The 21011-nt window shown below is 38.2% G+C and overlaps 1 protein-coding gene across 9 annotated transcripts in view; it reads right to left on the reverse strand.

Annotated features, from left to right (window-relative positions):
* The window catches only part of AIG1 (androgen induced 1), a 266136-nt gene that overhangs the window by 191299 nt on the left and 53826 nt on the right, over positions 1 to 21011 (reverse strand). For 7 of the 9 annotated variants that reach the window (XM_045066291.1, XM_045066294.1, XM_004752739.3 and 4 more), the window contains exon 2: positions 10484 to 10639. The exons of the other annotated variants lie outside the window; for them this stretch is intronic. In XM_045066291.1, coding sequence (XP_044922226.1) covers positions 10484 to 10639 — 156 coding nt within the window. The remainder of the gene's footprint in view (positions 1 to 10483; positions 10640 to 21011) is intronic. 9 annotated transcript variants of the gene reach the window in all.

The following is a 21011-nucleotide window of genomic DNA, read 5'->3' on the forward strand; positions in this document are numbered from 1 at the left end:
GTACTGGATCATTTCTTGCCGAAAATATTCTTTTGCAATCCTGTAGCCACGAACTGTGCCTTCTTGAAACCCCAGAGGTGAGCTGCAGATGATACTGGATACAATTAGTAACCATTTTTAATAATGATGCTAATTCTATTGATAAAACCTGATTTTCAGATATTAAAAACAAGCACATTGGGTAAATGGGTGAGCTTAAATCTATACTCAATGGTTGAAACAAGAAGACAAAACAGGATGATTTTTTGTTTGTTTGTTTTGTTTTGTTTTTGCCAAAACTTATACTTTGCAAACTGGCCTCTAAAACTGTATAAAACCATTGGCCCCATAGTGTGAAATAATGCATCAAATGGAAACAGTAATAAGCACAAATGAACAGCTTTTGTTAAATAGCCTCAGGGAAACGGATAAACAGCGGCTTTTAATCCAGATTCTGCATAACTCCCTTTCTTACTCTGATGTATTCTCCTAAATTAGAAACTGTGGTCAGCTCAGAACTTCTGTATGTAGCTAAAAATACCCATCAGGCGAATGATGAAAAGCAAAGTTAGGTCTGGTTTGTCAAGAAGCAGAGTACCTGCTAACAGCAAGCTCCCCAGTGGTCTGGGTCTGGGTGAGGTCCTGGCTGCACCAGGGGCCGCAGACTTGCACCCTGTAAAGTGGGAACCCCATCTGTACAACTGTACCATAGAAGCATCTTCTGTGAAGTGAGAATGACGGAAATTCCTACCGTTTGAGGCTATGAGGGTTGAATACGCAGTTAAAGTAAAGCCCTTAGCACCGTATCTATCCCCCAGTAGCAGGGAGCAGAAGTTAGTGCTCATTTTTAGATTTTTTTTCAGCCCCTTGAGTTGTTTGTGGGTTTTGCCTCTGTGGGAAGGGAGAGGGTGAGAAGTCTCAGAACGTGCAAATGGAACCGCTCTTCCACCGGCTGGAAACAAAAAAGAAAGGCGACTGCAAATGCCTCTGGGTGTGTGATGTCTTCCTGAAAATTCTAAGGCAATTGCAGCAGGAGGGAGGAACAGGTAGCACTTCTGAATATTCAGACAAAAATGTCACTCTATTAATGAATCTAGGGGCTGTTTCTCTTTGTTGACTCAAGGCTAATTTTGACAGCATCCCCTGGGCATATGCGTGCTTGTATTATTTTCTGGGCACGGGAGGGCTGAGGCTTCTTCCTGCTTCATTATTTGTGCTTGTAGGAAAGTCGTCATTCTAATTTTGTAGTGGAGTTTTAAGGTGAGGAAAGGGGAGGGTCCCTCCTTAAGGTTAAGTCATGAGGGAATCCAAAAGGGGAGGGAAAACTTATCTCCGTTCACACTGTCCAACGTGGGCACACCTCCACTTATGCTCAGAATTTTCTTGTTTCCCATTCTTCCCCGGTCTCCCCTTGGCGAACAATGAACAACATGGTAGAGCACCCACAAGCAAACTGGGACAGAAGGGCTCCTTCTGGTTCCTTCTGAGACACGCTCCCTTCATTTTCTCCCCATCCACCAAACCTTAGCAGCACAGCCCAACACCCAGTGTGTTTGCTCCTTTGTGCAGATGGAGCACAGATGTAACCTACGGGATAAATGGGCGTTCTGGAGAGGGAAACCTCTTGGCAGGTGCCCTTCAGAGGAGTTTAGGAGACCATGAGTGGGACTCCAGGGCTCCCTGTGAGCTGTGGCTCCACGCATGCTCTCCCCTCATTGTCCCCCAGTTCCTCATCTTCTCACCTTCCCACCTGTCCCCTGACATGTCCCCCAAAGTTAGAATTATGCCTCAACTTCCATTTCTAAGAGAGCTAAAGGAAGACATGATGAAGGAAAGTCCTATGTAGAACCTGCTATTCGCAGTAAGATAAGCAAATCATTAGCACGGTCATCCCACAGGCACCACTAAAAGTGAATAAACTTTGCGTAGGTGGAAAGTCCACTGGCTCCTTCCTTGGGGGGAAATATTCCTTGTACTATCAGCTGAGGTGATACAGCACATTCTGATCCAGCTAAAACAGGTAAGAGTCACCTGAAGACGCCCATAGGGACTATAGTGATTTCAGGGCACCCACACAGCAAATCACTGTTTCTTCTTCTACAGAGAAGGAGATAAGGTTGGGGTAGAGTGATGAGGGCAAAAGGTGAAAGCAGGAGAGAGAGAGATTGAGAAGGAGGAAGAAAGATAAGCAGAGAAGGAAGAAGAAAAATACTGTGTTCCTTTTTTCTTTTCCTTTTTAATCAACAGTTAATATTGCATCTTGTTCTTGGTTTCCCAAACAAGGGCATACAAAGATCCTGACTGGGATTGGTAGGGGGGTGTGGTCTTATTTTTGAGAACAAGAATCGTGTGTCTATTTTATAATATGCGTCACATTATTAATGTTACTGAAGGTCAAGTCTACCATTTCTCAATCACGTATTTCAAATATATATCATACTTATGGGTATAAATATGGAAAAAAGATGTCTACATTTCTTGAGACACTTTTGTGGCTCTTTGGCCCAGAGAGAGTGGGAATTCTGTGAAATGACACTCAGTGCATGACTGGTCTCTACCACGTCTAGGGGGCTAGTCAAGAAAGACTCTACTCCTCCAACCTGGTTGTCCACCTGTCTGAGTTGCTGGTCTGTGGCAGGGCCAGCTCTCACAAATTTCCTCAGGAGTTTCAGAAGCTGAACAGAAACCATTTAGTCACTTGTATAACATATGGGACTTTCTTTGAGAAGAACTTCAAATACCAGATTTTTGATAGCTGTTTATAAGAACACGAATTAAAATGTACCAAAAAAAAAAAAATGGTGCTGGCAGAAAATAAATGGAAAAAAATATGCCTTCCTTGGCTCAGATAGGAAATGTCCATGATAAGTCTCATTAGTTTTACTCTCTTTTTTGTAAAACAACAGATAAACAAAAAATTACTTAAAATCCCATTTGTTTTTACTCAGTTTACATTTAATAGTTATTCTCAATATTTGTTACTTATCATAGTTCTTAAAACTCCTGATTTTATTTGGGCAGCAATGTGCCCAATCCCTAAGGATAAATCATAATTCATTGAAGCCCTTACAGTAAGCTCATTTCCTTCTCCCACTTGCTTTCCCAGCCTCCCTTGCAGCTGGTTCTAGCCATGTGACTCTTCTAACAAATGAAACCTATGGAGAAGTCTGTTGACAGGGCTTAGAGGAAATATTCATGATCCTGATGAAGAGACAAACACATGGGGAGAGCCCCCTAAAGAACTTCTTCCTCTTCCTGCCCTGAACATGGTTGCAGTGGAGGTGATGTTTGGGACTTTTATCAACCCTCTTGAGGCTGTAGGTGCAAGTGCAAGGCAAAAAGCCAACACTTGGGAGAAAAGAAAGTGGATAATACAAAATGCCTAAGTCTCGAATGATAACACCAAGCAATACCATTCTGAAACTACCTGCTTACAGGCTTCTTGCTTTGTGAGATATTAAATATCTTTATTGCTTAAGCCACAGTTGAATGGATATTCACTCAATAAATACTGAATTATTTAGGTCTTGCTCCTGAGGCTTGGGTTACAGCAGTAGATCAAACATGCAACCTCTCTGGCCTCACAGGGTGCAAAGTCAGAGGAGACATCTGTTACAGAAATAAAAGAATAAACATAGAACGTGCCAGGTAGTGGTAATCATTATGGATTACATAATGCAAGTTAAGGAGATTGAGAATAATGGATAGCTAATTTATATTGATTATTCATGGAAGCTTTTCTGCGAGGTGATCATTTGAAGAGAGACTTGAATGAATTAAAACAGTGAACCAGGTGGATACCTATGGGGGTTCTGTTACTTGCAGCTGAAAGCATCATTAACTTAAACATTCAATAAGTTTGTGGTCATTTGTCAAAACAGAGCTCCAACATCATCATTTCTGGGAAGTCTTCCAAGACCTCCCACTCACTAAAATCAATCCCTTCCTCTTCTAGGATAATTCTTCACCTTAGACCCCTGCATTGTTATCTACACCATGCCTCTTCACTGTCATTGTTCATAGAGCTTATAAAAAGTCACTTTCTCTAGACATTGAGACTCTTGAAGGACAAGATCAATTCTTAGTCACTGGTATCTTGGCTTCTAGCACTCAGTACTACTTACCTAGTAATCTCCTTGTATATACAAATAATTATTGACTTGACTAGAGTTTCTGTCCTTTGAATGTTCTGGATATAAATGTGTGCTTTCCACTGGAGTGTGATTAAAAGTGAGCACCTATAGAAAATGTTATTAAACTGTGATTATTTTTTGTGTTGAAGAAATTTATTTTGCAAGCATCAAGCAAGCTGCCTGCTCCATGAAGCTGTACACATTACATAGATCACGTAGGCAGAAAATCTTTGGTTTCCATCTAGGAGACAAATATATGTAAGATTGTCGAGAAGCAACCTGGTTCCCTATCAGGTACTTCTGTCTAATCACATTATGTCCTTGGTCTTTGGAAAAGGCTATCCAAAAAATGATGTAAGACCACTCACCTACGTTAGGTAATTACAGTCTCCCAAGTATTTCTCCTGGTAGGGGAGGAAAAAGTTCATTTCATTTACTGATCTTGAAGGAATACCCATCTGTGAACCCTCCCTCATAGGCAATCCAACTCACACTCACTTCGGTGCAGGAAGAAAGCATACGATTGGTTTAACCCAAAATGAACTGGGTTTTACCATAAAATATGACCTAACACATATTACATTTTTAGCTTCAAAGGTGAAGAGAAAGGAAAAGGGCATTTGAAGAAACTTAAAACATCAATGAAGGTTTAAAAAAAAAAAAACAGAAAAGAGTTTGGTTTCAGGTACCTGTGTGAAAATTTAATAAAGAGAGGATCAGTGGATATGAAGTGCATTTTTATGTTAAATCCAGAGTTTGTAGGATAAAGTAAATAATGTGCTTTTCTAAAAGTTTTCCCTTAGTATCAAAACAGAAGGAAAGGCATTTGCTTCATATACTCTCAAACAGAATAAAATTCCCTTCCTTTATGTGTTACATTAACAAATATTTATATTAGTAATTAATATAAATTAATGTTTGCTTTCCATTTAAGCCAATCTCTTACTTAAAAATCAGAAAGGAAAATAATTTTTTTTAGATTGTAGGGATATGATCTAAATTCGTACACTTCACAACATTTTTGTGAATAACAGCTTAGAGTTAGCAGGTATGTCAATAAATGAAGCCTTACGAATCACTTTTTGAAAATACTTGCTAGATACTTTTTCTTTAAGTTTGCATTTGAGATTTCAAATTACATTTTCCATATATCTTAAGAAATAGGTATCATACAGCCTCTAGCACAAGCAAAAACAAATTTTCGAGGTACCTAGACTAGGTTGATACATATCAAATCTTTACCACATCTTCACAAAAACACACTTATAACACCGGAGACAGTTACTGAATGAATAGCTTTCAGACTAAACTCAGATAAAAAGCCCAAATTCCAGAAAACCCTATCTTGGCGCATCCTGGTTTGCTCGGGATACCCTGGATGCCCACCCCTGGTTAGAACATCTATCAGGTCCTAAAATCTCCAGGTCCTTCTCGGATCCTCTCCTCCTCTCCACAGAGAGGGACATCCTCATCCTCAGCCAACAGCAACATTAGTTAAGCAACAGCCCAGCTTTCGGTCTCGAGCAACCCAAGCGACACCAGGGACAAAGATGTATGGGGGAGGTGGGGAGATCCGATGACATGTCTCCTGCAAGCTGAGAAGCTGCAAATGAATGGATACATACACTTGAATGATTGGAGAAAGTATGAGAGCTCTAGGTCATTAAAGGGGCTGCTTTGGAGAGTAGTTGGAAACACATTTAGAATATCTGAAAGAAGCACTTTCATACCCATCAGTTTTTTTGTTGTTGTTGTTTTTTTTTTTTTTTTGCCACTCTTCCTCTTTTTCTTTACCTTTTTGTTTGTTTGCTTGCTTCGTTGCAAGTCTTAGCTGATTCTCTTAGCTAGAAGGGTATCTGCTAACACAAAAGTCAACAAACTCACAGGAGACAAAAGACATTCTTGGTTTGATTGCTCCTAACAAACTTCAGTCCTTCCAGACCACATAATGTCATAGAGTTATTTGTAATGCTTCTTTAAAAGGGTGACACGGTTCAGAAATAAACTGCACATGGTACAAAGAGCCTCCCATGGGTTATCCCTGCAAAATGCGTTGCAAGGCTTTGGGAGTGGTGGTGGTTTCCGGCCATTAGTGTTACTAAATCAAGGCCAGCTTTGCATTTCTGGGCATCTACACAAATCAGGATGATACATGCTATGTTCACTCAAGCAACCCCGCTGATTTCTTCAAGGTTACGCTCAAACAAAACTTTGCGCCAATTATCTTTGATTGGAATGCTTCATTATTTTTATATATCCTAGAGATAGAGTCCATGAAGTAGACACTTTAGGTCTATGGGTCACAAAAATCATATTTAGTGCTTCATGCCCACATAAAGCAATTACTGTCAACTCTCAATTAACCTCGTTATCGGAGGAAGCATTAATGGAGACAATACAAATCCTAGATAACCTACCCATGTCTTTCTTGTTGCCATAGTTGCAGCTAAGATGAGAGAGAGAGAGATAATGGGAGCACCAGGCAAAGCTTGGGGTTCAGAGGTCTCTTTAGGAAAATTTGAGTGGAGGTGCCACTCTGCTCCTTATTATGCCCCTTGTCTCTCTGCCCTGCATCAGGAAACAAAAATAACATGACTTTCCCTGCAAACTTCCAGCTGACCAACAAAAGGTGAGAAGCAGAGGAAGCCAGGAGAAAGTGGGGTGAAGGGGAGGTACCCTGAGAGGCTGGCAATCACCAGCAGTCAGAGCCTGGCGGCCTCTGGGGACCACAGGCAGGTTCTCAGCGGGGGCTGTGCACCTTGGTCTTTAGGAAGCTCCAGCCATGTTCAAGACTCTCGGGCACTGGGCAAGTGCTCGAGTGTTGTGCTCTTTCGGATTTTGACTATCTCAACCAACATAGGAAAAGGTGTTTAATTATAAATGTCATAATTAATCACTTGCACACATGATAAGCATTCTTACGCTATAGATGCCTATGGGATAGGGACATTTCCATCAAATCAGGTTGCAGGCATGCATGCTCCTGCCATCCTTCAGAAGAAACGTCCCAGGCCAGGAGCCACAGGAACGGTAAGGATGACCCCTCTTCACGTGATTTCAAGTGGTTCTGCTCCAGAAAGGGTTTTGCCATTTTAACTAGGAAGAAAAACTTCAGTGGTAAAACCACACTGAAATTCCAGACACTAGTGAGTAACTAAGGGTCTGGCAGAGACACAAGAGGGGCAGAAGAGCACCTCCGAAGTCACAGCAAAGACGAGAGCACACCAGAAAGGAAAGCTAGGACGTTAACTTGGGGAAAGGAGGCCAAAAAATCATAAAATTATGTTTTAATGAAAAAACCATGTTAAAATGCTTATAAAGAGACACATTTGTGTCCTTTGTAAATATGACTTTGCTATAAAATGAATGGGGACTGGCTGGAAAGAAGCTATTTATCAGTTTTTTGCCTCAGAATGAATTTCTGTGTATTAGCTTGAGAAACTGGGGAAATAGATGCAAAAACTCAAATGACAGTAAGAAACAGTGGAAAACATAGGAAAATTTCTGGAGAATATAGGCCAGAATTCTCCCTAATACCAAGGGGAGACAGAGAGAGAGAGAGAGAGAGAGAGAGCAATGTAGCAGAGGGACCTCAAAAAGTGCAACCCAGCAATCCCACTACTGGGTATTTACCCCAAAGATACAAATGTAGTGATCCGAAGGGGTACGTGCACCCCAGTGTTTAGAGCAGCAATGTCCATAATAGCCACACTGTGGAAAAGAGCCCAGATGTCTGCCACAGATGAATGGATAAAGATGTGGTTCATATATACATATTACTCAGCCATCAAAAAGGATGACAGCTTACCATCGACATTGATGTGGATGGAACTGGAGGAGATCACTCTGAGTGAAATAAGTCAATCAGAGATTGATTCATGAGATTATTCGCTCATATGTGGAATATAAGAAGCAGCACAGAGAGTCATAGGGGAAGGGAGGGAAAATTGAATGGGAAGTAATCAGAGAAGGAGACAAACCATGAGAGCGGCTTAACTATAGGAAACAAATTGAAGGTTGCTGGAGGGGAGGCAGGTGGAGGATGGGGTAACTGGGTGATGGACGCTGGGGTGGGCACGTGATGTGATGAGCACTGGGCATTATATGCAAGGTGAGTTATTGAAGTCTATATGAAGTGGAGATGTAATACTTGTTGATATAATGAAACAAGTGATGTAATATTTGTTAACTAACTGAATTTTAAATAAAAAAAAAGTTCAAGAAAAAGAAAAGGCAAGTGTCTGTAAAAGGGAAATGACTCATGATAACAGGGAAGATTACGAAAAATGTAAATATTGACTCTAAAATATCAGTGGATAAGCCAAAAATAAGAGTTAAAGAAATAAGTGAAGTTGTTCATCCGATTGATTCATTATTCTTTAAATTCTTCTGCAAAGCTCATCAGGGTGGGAAGGGGCATACCCCTGGAATGAAATGTGATGTGACTTCTGGGTTAAAAAGGAGGGGTGAAATTAAAGGTATAATTACTTCTCGTCCCTTTTTCAAAACACAGAGAAAAGAACAAAAAATAGTGAAATAGAGTAAAGTATCAAACATGATCAAGCAAACAAAAAGTCCCCCATCCTTTTTACGAACCATGAGGCGCACATGGACCAAATTCAGAAAGGACACTGAAAGCTGATGGGTATCTCGAATCTCAAGCAAATGCAAAATTTCTGGCCAAAGTGATGTCAAAAATGTCTAAAGGGCACAGGCAATCTGCCTTTGTTGAGAGCGCTAAGAGGCACAGTTTAAGCCCTAGAGACAAAGTTTGATATGGCATAACAGAGGGAGAGGCAGAGCTAAGAGAAAATGTGTTAATACTGTATTCCTATTTACTTTTGTATTGTGCTACTGTATTCCTTCTAGCCAAGGAAGGCTTCCAATGACATGCCTACAGAAATTCCAAGGGAATAAGCCAGTAAAAAGAAACAAAAGACACGCAGGCTTGGATTTTCTAGATAATTCTTTCATGCACAGAGTATAAGCCTTTTATACCTTATGCCCATGGAAGTTTTCTCTTCCATGATTATTCTGATAGAAAGTATTTGAATTTTATATGTCAAGTCCAAAGAAGGAAATACTAAATAGTATGGAAAGCATCTAACTGTCAGATTAAGCAACAGAATTTGAGAGATTTGCTAGATGGTTTCAATATGAGCACCCATTTATTTTTTCAAAGGAAAAAGATGAAGGAATGAGCAGAGGAGTGTGATCAGATTACAAGAATCTCCTTGTGTTGCTTTCAAGAGTTAAGGACTACTTCATCCAAGAAAATACAATTCAGTACACAGGAAAAGCAATTCAGTGATAATCTGGGTACTCACTAATTGGTCTTAGAACAAGCATCTTCTGCCAGTTATAGATCTGGAAGGATTTAAAAAAAAAACAACTTTCTGATTCTGCCTAACATGGACCTTGGGCTTGATACACATTCTAGACCAGATCACCGGGGTCTGTTTTTTTCTATACAATGGCTGGCAAGGAAAGATCTGAATTTGAATTAGGTAACATGCGCTTCCTTGTTTTCACAATTTGAGATTTAGAGGAGTTCTCTCCCTCTTTTCCTGGTGATCCATAGGTTAATATCTATAGAATCTCATTGGACTCTGGCCCTTTAAAGAAACATGGTTTATGGGCAGATAATGGATGATTAACGGACTTGTGAAGGAAGTCAAACAATGGAGGGACTCTAACAGAAAATAATGAAAATCAATGAAGCCAGAACAGACCCAAACATAAAGCAGCATTTACTTAAGCGATATTAGCCAATGGCACAGTCGGGAGGGCAAAGCAGTTTGAGCTGACTTCCTCTCTCAAGTTTAAAAAATACTAGAATGGTCATAGACCCAAGGACCATACATTTTAAGTTCGGGCTGCTCAAGACACTGCTATGGGTTGAACTGTGTCTCTCTAAAATTCATATGTTGAAGTCCTAAATCTCCAGTATCTGGGAATGTGACTGTATTTGGATCTAGGGCTTTTCGAGAAGCAGGTAAGATTAAATGAAGTCAGTGAGGGGTCCTAATCTAATATGACTGATGTCCTGATTGGAAGAGGAGATTAGGGCATGGACACACATGTGAGGAGATCATGTGAGGACACAGAGAGGAGGCCACTCACTGGCCAAGGACAGAAACCTCACAAGAAATCAGCCTTGCGGATGCTTTGATCTCGAACTTCTAGTCTCCAGAACTGTGAGAAAATAAATGTCTGTTGTTTGAGCCCCCAAGTCTGCGGTGCTTTGTGACAGTAACCCTAGCAAACTAATTCACAAACCTGCTCTATAACCAGCCCTTCTTTTTCTCTTAGAAGTCTGAAATAAGACCCAAGTTTCTTTTGTGGTTAGATGCATTCTACATCATACTCACAACCCCAACAGGAAAGGCCAGGACGGCTAACATCCAGTCCCGGAGAGAGATGAGCTTCTTGAGCTGCCTTTCTTGTTCTTGGTTCCCACTTCCTCTAGTCAGGAGACTGGAAAGATCAGTCAGCACGCAAATGCCAAAAAAGACAGCCTGGATGACCTGGAGGGAGACAACAGCTGGTGTTAGTCAGGAAGATCTAAGGAGGCCCCAGCTGTAGGACAAGCAAGCAACAACTTTATGACAGACATATGATAAAGGAAGACCAGAAGCATACTTAAAAGACTAGCCCTACCAAAAAAAAAAAAAAAAAAAAAAAAGAAAAAAAAAAAAGAAAAAGGGAGATATTTACAAATTGCTCTCATGGGTGAGAGAATTCATCCTAAGAACACTGCTTCCATTTTTGCTCACCTCAGGACACATGCGAAGTAAGCATGCACATATATATCTAAATAGGCCCAACAGAAAACAGTATCAAATATCATAATGACATGTCCATATTTTGAAAATATCATATCTATGATCTAGTTATATTGACTAGTGGGGTTTAACAAATATTGAAGAAAGACAAAGAAAAGAATCAGGGTAGCCTGAATAAGAAACAAGACACTTTTTTCTGAATGTGAAGAACTCTTCCTATGCTTTAATCTAAATTTAGAAATGTTCTTGCCAAAGCTTTTAGTCCTTGAGTCACAATCAAATGAATGCAATAATCAAAACTTATACAGAGCGATTTTCTGTTGTCAAACCTAAATGATAGGACCTCTTTCTCAGGTTTTCTGTTTTTGTGAAATAAAATCTTCGCAAAGTAATATAAACAAAGATAAACCACACCTTATTCCCCAAAAAGCTTTCAGTTTTACATTCCCAATCAATTACTAATTAAATTACTTATATCAGCTATGTGTAACTTGGACTATTACAGGGAGGACTCTGAAACACTAAATCTGTGAAATTCCCTAAGTGGGGGCAAAAGTATTAATGACCCAGAGCTGTAAGTAGAGGCAGGAAACCACTGTCATGTAGATTAGCAAATGATAATTCAAATTATGGAAAGGGAAGAAAATACATTCCTTGGGCTTAAAAAGGCATCCATTTAGCACCAAGAATAGATTCAGTGTAATTTTTCTGGCTTCTTTTACCAGAAATCATTTACTGATGGTATGTTTATAAGAGATACAACTTTACTCACTACTTCTTTAGAAAACAACAAAAAGTGTTGTGTAAATGTCCATGTTGGCGGTGGAAAGAACTTGTGATTCAGTGGATGAGAGGATGAGTTCCTCACTGAGGCACAGAACAAAGGGATCAAAGACCCTCACAATCACGTGGTTCCATCCTTAGCATAGTACTCCACACTCAGATTCTCAATCATTCTGTTCAAATTCTTATGTAAGCCATTTTGAAAATTCTGAATAATGGAGATGCCATTGCTGACCTTAGTGAAATAAAAATCCTGCAGTATTTTTACATAAAGTGCAACCACTATGGTCTTCCAAGCTCCCCAAATCCTGCCATCATTAACCAGTCTTAGCTAGAGTAATGTTCTCTTCCTTCTCATACCTTAGCTTGTCTTATAGCTTCAATGACTTAAGGTTTATTGTTATTCTTTCTACAACCAGAAACACCAGAGTGGGAGAAGCAGAGTCTGATTACTGAGCATGGCCCGACTGAAGGGGTGGCAAGAATCATGTTGTGATGACCAGACATAATTTCAATGACTCAGGGAATAATTTTACACTTAGGAAAACTTTCTATACCATATCTTATCACTTTAGATGTTTGATCTTTACGTCAACCCTAAAGGGCTTTGAGAAATTGGAGTAGCCCAGCTGGGGAATAATAATCTCCATGCCAGTTTGGTCAGTGAACATAGGAAAAGGTGTCCTACCTGATCAGTTATCAGGGAAATGCAAATGTATATGACAGTGAGATAACATTTCTCACCTATATAATTATCTGTAATTTAATTCTCACAATACTACTGGTTATATAGATGTAGAACAACTAGAAACCCTACAGTGGGAATGCAACTTGGGACAACACCTTTGAAGAATACTTGGCAGTATCTAGTGATTTAAAGATGCATATACCTTATTATCTAGTGACTTCATTACAGAGGGTATTCCCTTACTGGAACTCTCATACATGTGTTCTTGTCACATGCACCCAGAAGTTAATTTCTGCATTCATTGCTTCAAAAAAGTCAGCCTATATGTCTCAATTTTTGATTGGAAAAATAAACAATGCTATATCCATACAATGGAATTCTAAGTACATATCTGTTTTTCATTGTCACAACAAAACATTAAACAATAAAAGAAAACAAAAAAAAATGCTACATTTTGCCAGCATTAAAATAAATTTCAAAAGAATGCAAAGATAGTTTTAAGGATGCATGTATATAAAGTAAAATATGAAGAAATCCATGGAATTAATAGCACTGAATTCAGGTAACTCTATAAGGAGGAAAAGATTTGGGGCACTTGGGTGGCTTTGTTGGTTAAGCATCAGCCTTTGGCTCTGGTTGTGATCCCAAAACCTGGGATCAAGCTCATGCTTCCAGCTTCCTGCTCAACAGGGAGTCTCCTTCTCTCTCTCTCTCTTTGCCCCTCCCCCTGCTTGTGTCCTCACTCTCTCTCATGAATAAATAAGATCTTTAAAAAAAAAAAAAAAAAAGAGGGTAAGACTGGAAGAAAGATACAAGGGCCTCAACTGTATCAATAATACTTTATTTCTTAAGTTGATTATTTAGGTATATAAAAGTTTATTGTATTATTTTCTATGTACTTCATTATTATGAAATATTTCCAAATACCTTAAAAATAAAAGGTAAACAGAATGTTTTTCATACTTTGGGGATGTAGTTGGCTAGTCTCTTTCAGCTATTATGCTTCTAACTCAAGGTTCCTCTATTTTAAAGATGGGCTAGTAATAGCAGGATTTAGTGAACTCCAAATGAAGTGAATTTTAAATTTCATAATCAAGTAACTGCTATCAGAGTTGCTTTCCCAGTATAAACAACTAGACATTTGTGCTAAATATAGAAATCACCTTTTTCATATATTGAACTTTTTCCTCTGCAATCAGCCAAGAAATCTTTTTTAATTAAATGGCTCACCTGATGAGGTCAGGCCCACCTCAAATAATTCTCCTTTTGCCACATAAAGTATTGTAATTACAGAGTTGGTTATACTCACAAGATTTTACAAAATCCCATGGGAGGAGATTATACAATGGTGAATATCACTGAAATTAATTTTATTATTCCATATACCACAAGCTGTGGGTTAAATAATTTTCAGAGCTCATGCAGAATGGAGAGTTATTCAAGTTCTGACCAGAGAGGCCTTACTGACTACAACAAGCATTCAGTAGAGACCTAAGAAGTTTATTACCTAAATAGTGATGTTAAAATAACCTTGAAATAAAAGCTACTTTACATCCACCTCAACAATACTTCAAAACAATCATTTAAAAAAAGCTGATCTACAAGTAACTTAAATACCTGCAAAAACAAAATTCTACAATTTTTAAAAGATTTTTATTTATTTATTTAATTGACAGAGATAGCGAGAGAGGGAACACAAGTGGAGGGAGAAGCAGGCTTTCCATTTAGCAGGGAGCCCAGTGTGGGACTCAATCACAGGACCCTGGAATCATGACCTGAGCCGAATCAGACACTTAATGACTGAGCCACCCAGGCACCCAAAATTCTACAATTTTTAAAGAAATATATCAAAATCCAGCCATTTGACAATATCCAACATTATAATATTCAACATCTAATCAAAAATTACTATATTTTCCAAGAAGTAAAGAAATCTTTAACCAAGAGGAAAACAGAGAAATAAAAACAGATATTGAAATGACAGAAATATTGGAATTAATAGACAGGAACATAAATCACTAAATTAAAGTAAGTTCAAGAAGTTAAATGAAAATAAAAAAGACATTAAAAAGAACCAAACTGGGGGTCATGATCTCAGGGTCCTGGGACTGAGCTCCACATTGGGCTCCCTACTCAGTGAGAAGTCTGCTTCTCCCTCTGCCTCTGCCCTCCCCACTGTTCATGCTCTCTCTCTCTCAAATTAAAAAAAAATCTTTAAAAATTAAAAAAGAATCATAAAAGAACCAAACTGAACATTTAAAAATTAAAGACACTGTCTGAAACTTAGAAGTCACCTGGTGGAAATAATGGCAAATTAGACACCTGTAGAAGAAGAATTTAAAAATTGAATATAAAACATCATAAACTATTCAAAATGAATCACAGAAAACGATTTGCGGGGTGCCTTGGTGGCTCAATGGGTTAAAGCCTCTGCGTTTGGCTTAGGCTATGATACCAGGGTCCTGACAGAGAGCCTGCCTCCTCCGTCTCTCTGCCTGCCTCTCTGCCTACTTGTGATCTCTATCTGTCAAATAAATAAATAGAAAAGAAAATTGAAAAAAAAAAGAAAGAAAAAAATTTTAAATATCAACAGAGTCTCAATGAACTGTGAGAAAATGTCAAATGGACTAACCTATGTGTACTGGAGCCCTAAAGGGGCAAGGAGGGAGAGGGAGGGATCTAGAAAAAGTATTAGAAGAAATAATGGCTGAAGTTATTCTAAAACTTCATTAAAACTATGAACCCACAGATCCAAGAAATGAAACAAATGGAATACACACAAAGAAAACTACATCAAGGCATAGTACAATCAAATGCTGAAAAACTAACACTTTAAAGCCACTGGAGGAGGGGTGCCTAGGTGGCTTGGTCAGTTGAAGGTCCAACTCTTGATTTTGGCTCAGGTCATGATCTCATAGTCCTTGGAGCCAGCCCTACGTCAGGTTTTGTACTCAGTAGGGAGTCTGCTTGAGGATTCTCTCCTTCCCCCATTTGCACACACATGTGCTCTCTCTCTCTCTCTAAAATAAGTTAATAAGTCTTTAAAAAAAAATAAGCATTGGAGGAAATAGATATATCACAATCAGAAATATAAAGATAAGAAACTTCAGATTTTTCATGTAAAACAACACAAGCCAGAAATCTATGGAATGATATCTTAAAGCCCTATAAGGGAGAAAATTTCTCAAAGGTGAAAGACTTTTTCAAATTCTGCAAGAATTTATTGTCACTAGAGTTTCACTACAAGAAATGTCAAAGGAATGGAAAACATGATACCAATTAATATTTCAAATCTATACTATACACAGCAATGATAATTACTAAAAATAGTATATATGTGGGTAAAATATAAAATATTTATCTTTTAATTTATTTTATTTTTTAAAAGATAATTGACCAATGCAAAAATATGAGAACATATTGTGAGGATTTAAACACATTCAGAAATAAAATTACAGCAGCACAAAGGGAAGAAATGGGAGGCATGGGTTGTTAAGTTTTTAATTTTATATAAAGTGGCACAATACTATTTGGCAGCAGAGAGTAATAAGTTAAAGTGTGTTCCATAAACCCTAGAGGAACCACTAAGAGAATAAAATGGAGATCTTCAGCTAATGCATTAGTTGTCTGTGCTGCATAACAAATTACCACAAATTCAGCAGCTTAAAACATCAACAGTTTGTTCATTCACAGTTCTATATTTCTGTTGGATGCCTGGCTTCTATGCCATCAAAATCAAGGTATTGGTCAAGCATGGTTCTTATCTGGAGGGGCAAAGAAAGGAGCGTCTTAAGCTCACTCTAGCTGTTGGTAGAACCCAGTTCTTTTTTACTATAAAACTGAGGTTCATACTTCCTTTTTACGTGTTGGCCAGTCATTTTCAGCATCTTGGATCTGCTCTCCCGCCCTTGTACCTGATCCCACCCCCCTATCCTCAAAACCAGCAACAGAACAGCAGATTCTTCTTGTACTTCAGATCTCTCTGACTTTCCCTTCTGACATCAATTTTAAAAAGCTTTCTGCCTTTAAGGGCTCATGTGATAAGATCAAGCCCACATGGGTAATGTCCACTTCTTAAGGGCAGCTGTGCCATACATAAGGATACATAATCAGAGAAGTTATAGCTCATTAATTCACAGGTTCTCAAGGTTAGACTAGGACATCTTTGGCAGCCAATTTAGAAATTCTTTCTATCACAACTAATAAGTTAATATGGAATATAAAATGGAATACAAACAGTACATTAGGGTAATCTAAAAGAAGGCAGAAATTGGGAAAAAGGAAGAACAGCTAGATGAGACAGAAAAAAAAAAAACCAGTAAGATCTCAGACTTTAACCCAATAATGCCTATAATTACATTAAATACAAATGGTTTAAACTCTCCCAACCAATATCAGAGATTGACAGACTGCATTTAAAAGACAAACAAAAAGCATTTTAGGGGCACCTGGGTAGCTCAGTTGGTTGAGCCTCTGCCTTCGGCCCTGGTCATGATCCCAGGGTCCTGGAATCAAGCCCCACTTCGGGCTCTCTGCTCAGCAGGGAGCCTGCTTCCCCCCCTCCCTGCCCCACCTGCCTCTCTGCCTACTTGTGATCTCTGTCGAATAAATAAATAAAATCTAAAAAAAAAAAAAAAAAAAAAAAAAAAAAAAAAAAAAAAAAGAAGCACTTAAAGTCAATAGGTATGGATTTGTTAAAAGTAAATGGATGTAAACATCAATTTTAAGAATGCTGGAATGCTATATTAACATATAAAAAAGTAGGTTTCAAGATAAAGGATGGTACCAAAAATAGAGAAAAACATTTCATAATGATAAAAGGACAATTCCTTAAGAAAGTATAATGATCTTATAAAGCAAAAATTAATTTAATATGGGACTGAATTACTCAGTAAATGTCTAATAATAATTTAATGATAAATAATTCACTGATTCTTGGGAAATAAGTGCCTTTATGAAGATTTAAAAGAAAAGGAGAGGAGAAACCTTAAAATGCAAGGGGGAGAAGAAAGGAAAGAGAGGAACAGAATCTCACATTCGAGAAGAGAAAAACAAAAGTAAATCCACAAATATAAATGTAATAAGTCTGAGTTTGCCAAACTTGGAAGATTGACTGTATTGTGAAGTCTTATGCCCTTCTACAGTTGAAGCACCTTCTTATCCCGTGGTGTCATCTGACACAGCAGCCCCCTAACTATTATCTGGTAGCTCTCCCTGTCCCTCTCCGTAGACCTCTCCACTGGGTCTCCCTGCCTTGTAACCACAGTGCTGCCTCCCACTTCACCTGAACTGCCATGGAAGACTTCCCCAATGAGTGTGTGGAGATCAGGGAAAAGAAGTACCACAAAATGATTTTCTACTCCTTTCCAACTATCAGGAGACTGAGAGAAAATTGTTGGGTTTTGTTAGTTTTTTGTTTGTTGTTTTGTTTTGTATTTTAACTCACAGTGGCTAATTTTCAAAAGATAATCCCTAAATATTATAGAACAGTCCACCATTCTCTAGGGAGAAGCATGGACAGACTTTTGTTTATGTTCCTCATTTAAGCAGTCAGCCAATACTGTTAAGCTAACACTTTAGATCTCTGCTGCTTTAAGAGAATTTGATTTGAGCTGACAGGCAACCAATCGCTTTAGAGACATTGTACTCTACTGCCTATCTGTATCATGCTGTCCACTGCAACTTAAAATTCATTAACATAAGAATGAGAAAGTCCTATGGAGATGCACAAGTGAATCTTAAGTAGGATTACCTTGAAGCATTATTTGGCTCCCACTCTGCAGAGCTGGCATTTCCAAACCATCAACTCAGCATGACACACATATACACCATCTGGCTTGAAGTTCTTAACAGGCTGGTTGCTCTTATTATTTTGTATCACGTGTAGAAATGAAGTGGTCAAATGTACCGTATCTCTCCAAGAAATATAAATAGGAATTTATCAGAATGAAAAAAAAAAAAAAACTCAGGATATTTTGAACTCACTGTAGTATTTGTTCCTCTAAAATGTTCTCTACTGTTGAATAATTTCTTCTGCATCTTCTCTCCACCCCCTCAACTCTCTCTGTCAAGAGATAATACATTATTTACAGAGTCATTTTAGGTCTAGGATTCATTTCCACTAGTATGGAAATGTACCCAAATTCCATTCATATTTTTATCTTTTCTTACCCATAAGTGGATTTTATCAAATTAACTTAATATTATTTTTCTTTTTTCTCTGGAATGCACTGAACTATTACAATTCTGTTTCTAGCATAGGGCAAATTCATTAGACTTCTACCATTTAGTCCCCAACATATACGATATGGTTTATCCAGAATAGGTTTTATTTCACTTCGTTAGGATCATCTTCAATGTCCTCAATTATATGTAATTACACCAAAGATTTAAAAGAAAAGGAGAGGAGAGGAGAAAATGTCTATATATTAGGTTATGTCATTACCATAATTATTTGCTAATTTACATTTCCATCTAACAGGCCAATTTCAGGCAAGAATAAAGAATGCACCAAAGTAAGAAAAGCAGCATTTTACATAAGAAATGCAAATCACTGTTTATATGAATTTTTAAAGCACAGTATGCTTCTCTTGACCACTGGGAGTAAACTTCCAAAGGCTTGTATGTATCATGTACCATGTTTTGACTATATTGGATTTCATAAGATTAACATAAATATTACCATAATATTTGAAAATGTTGCCTATTTTGAAGTTAATTTAGACACAGTGGACAGAAGAAACAAGACAACTCTAAGGAGGTAGCAGTGGACACTGGAGTGATGTGGATCAGGGGCTGAAAGAAAACCAGAAAGAACAGATGGAAAGAAGGCAATAAGTTTTTCAGATGTCCTAAGGGAGGGCCTGGAGGAAGCCCCTGTATAAGGATCAGAGCATTAACTAAAGGGAAATTTAGATAAAAATGAAAGCAATTCATGGCAATATCTGTGTTCAGTGAAGAATAAATTTGACTGAAGGAGTGAACATGTGGAAACGATATAAGGGCCATAAAATAGCAGTACTATAAAACACAATCTTCAAGGAATTCCCCCCTCTATTCGACAAATAGCATATTTTTTAATAGCACAAAATTCCTTCTTCTTGTTATTAAGATAAAGTGTGAATGCCCAAGGGATTTCAGCACCACGAGACAATGACTCAGTATGAGGTCAAATGAGTGAATTCTGCAAGGATATCCTTTGCATTTGTTTCCAGTGTGTTCCTTGCCTGAGACATCTGAGTATCTGTAGCAATTCTCCAGTCCCAGAAGTCCATCAGCTACAGGGAGGTAGCCATCAGTCACACGTTTGGACGCTACTCTTTGGAGAAATCGATGTCTTTAAAACTACCACAGACTCTCTAATCCACGGAGATTGTACCCGTCACATGCACTGGCTGGTGAATTTTCCTCTACTGCCTGCCCTGAACAAGACAACGTGGTTCTCACACTAGTGACTATAACTCTGGTTTTCTAAAACATTTAAGTGATGTGCTGTAAGCCCAAGGTTTTTCAAGAAATCTTCACCACAAACATTTTTGAGGAGATGGACTCACTGCATCCTCAAGCCCGTGGTTTTCAAAATGTGATTTAGAATCCTTGCCCATGTACGCAGACATTTACCTCATACTGCTCTATCTCATTACTGAAAATCGATGAAGTAAGCCATAAGTCACCACAGGCAAGCAATCCATTCAGACAGACAGAAAGAAAAATAAGCTTTTCAGTCAGAAATAACGCACTTCAATGAGCAGCTTCGGAAAGGAAAGCTTGTCAACAAAATTCATTACAAGATCACGTAATTGCTTTCAATATATAACGAGCAAGGAGAACAGTCGTCCAAAGTAGGCATTTGGATATGCTTCACAAAGTAATGGGTGCAATCACACCATGTTCCAGCAACAGCCCGCTAAAAGTACAGTGGGGACCCTTCCAGAGACTCTATTCGAATCTGCAAATAATGAGAGAAAATTCCCTTCGGGTGTTCTCACTTCGTTTCACTGATACATACTATGAGCTACTCAGAACCTGTAGGCTTAAAGACTTTTTAAACTATTAATATTAACACAAATCCCTTTTTAACACCAAATTAAACACACCATTGATTTATTTAACAAATATTTATTGATCACTGTGTACAAAGCATTTAGTGAACCAGTAATGCAGAAATGCGGGTTATGAAGTGATCGTGTGTTGAACTGCAAATGTGAATGTGCTTAGAAGTGTCTAACCTCTGATCTGGTGGAATCTACATCTGTTAAATACATGATATCTAGATGTAAGCACAATAATAGCAATAAACAATTACTGAAAAAAATGTTGTGTCTTAACACAAATCTGTTCTGGAGTGCATTATCTGTCCTAACATCATAAAATGTGGTCCCACTACCTTTTTCCTCATTTCAGCAGAAGATGATTTAAGTGCCAAATGTAATCATTAAAGAGCTAGATAAATCTGAAAACTACATTAAAAAGGACCTTGACCTGAATTAAGACCAAATTAGATCTTAACTGATTAGATGATATAGAATCAAATAATCATACATAACCTGTGTATAATCTGTATATAATAAAATGAGTTACACATATTAAGAACACAAGCACATATACATATGAATTTGTGTTAATAAAATCAATATGAAGATG

This window comes from Mustela putorius, unplaced genomic scaffold (assembly GCF_011764305.1).
Source record: "Mustela putorius furo isolate JIRA1106 unplaced genomic scaffold, ASM1176430v1.1 tig00003863_pilon_pilon_pilon, whole genome shotgun sequence".
Lineage (NCBI taxonomy): Eukaryota > Metazoa > Chordata > Mammalia > Carnivora > Mustelidae > Mustela > Mustela putorius.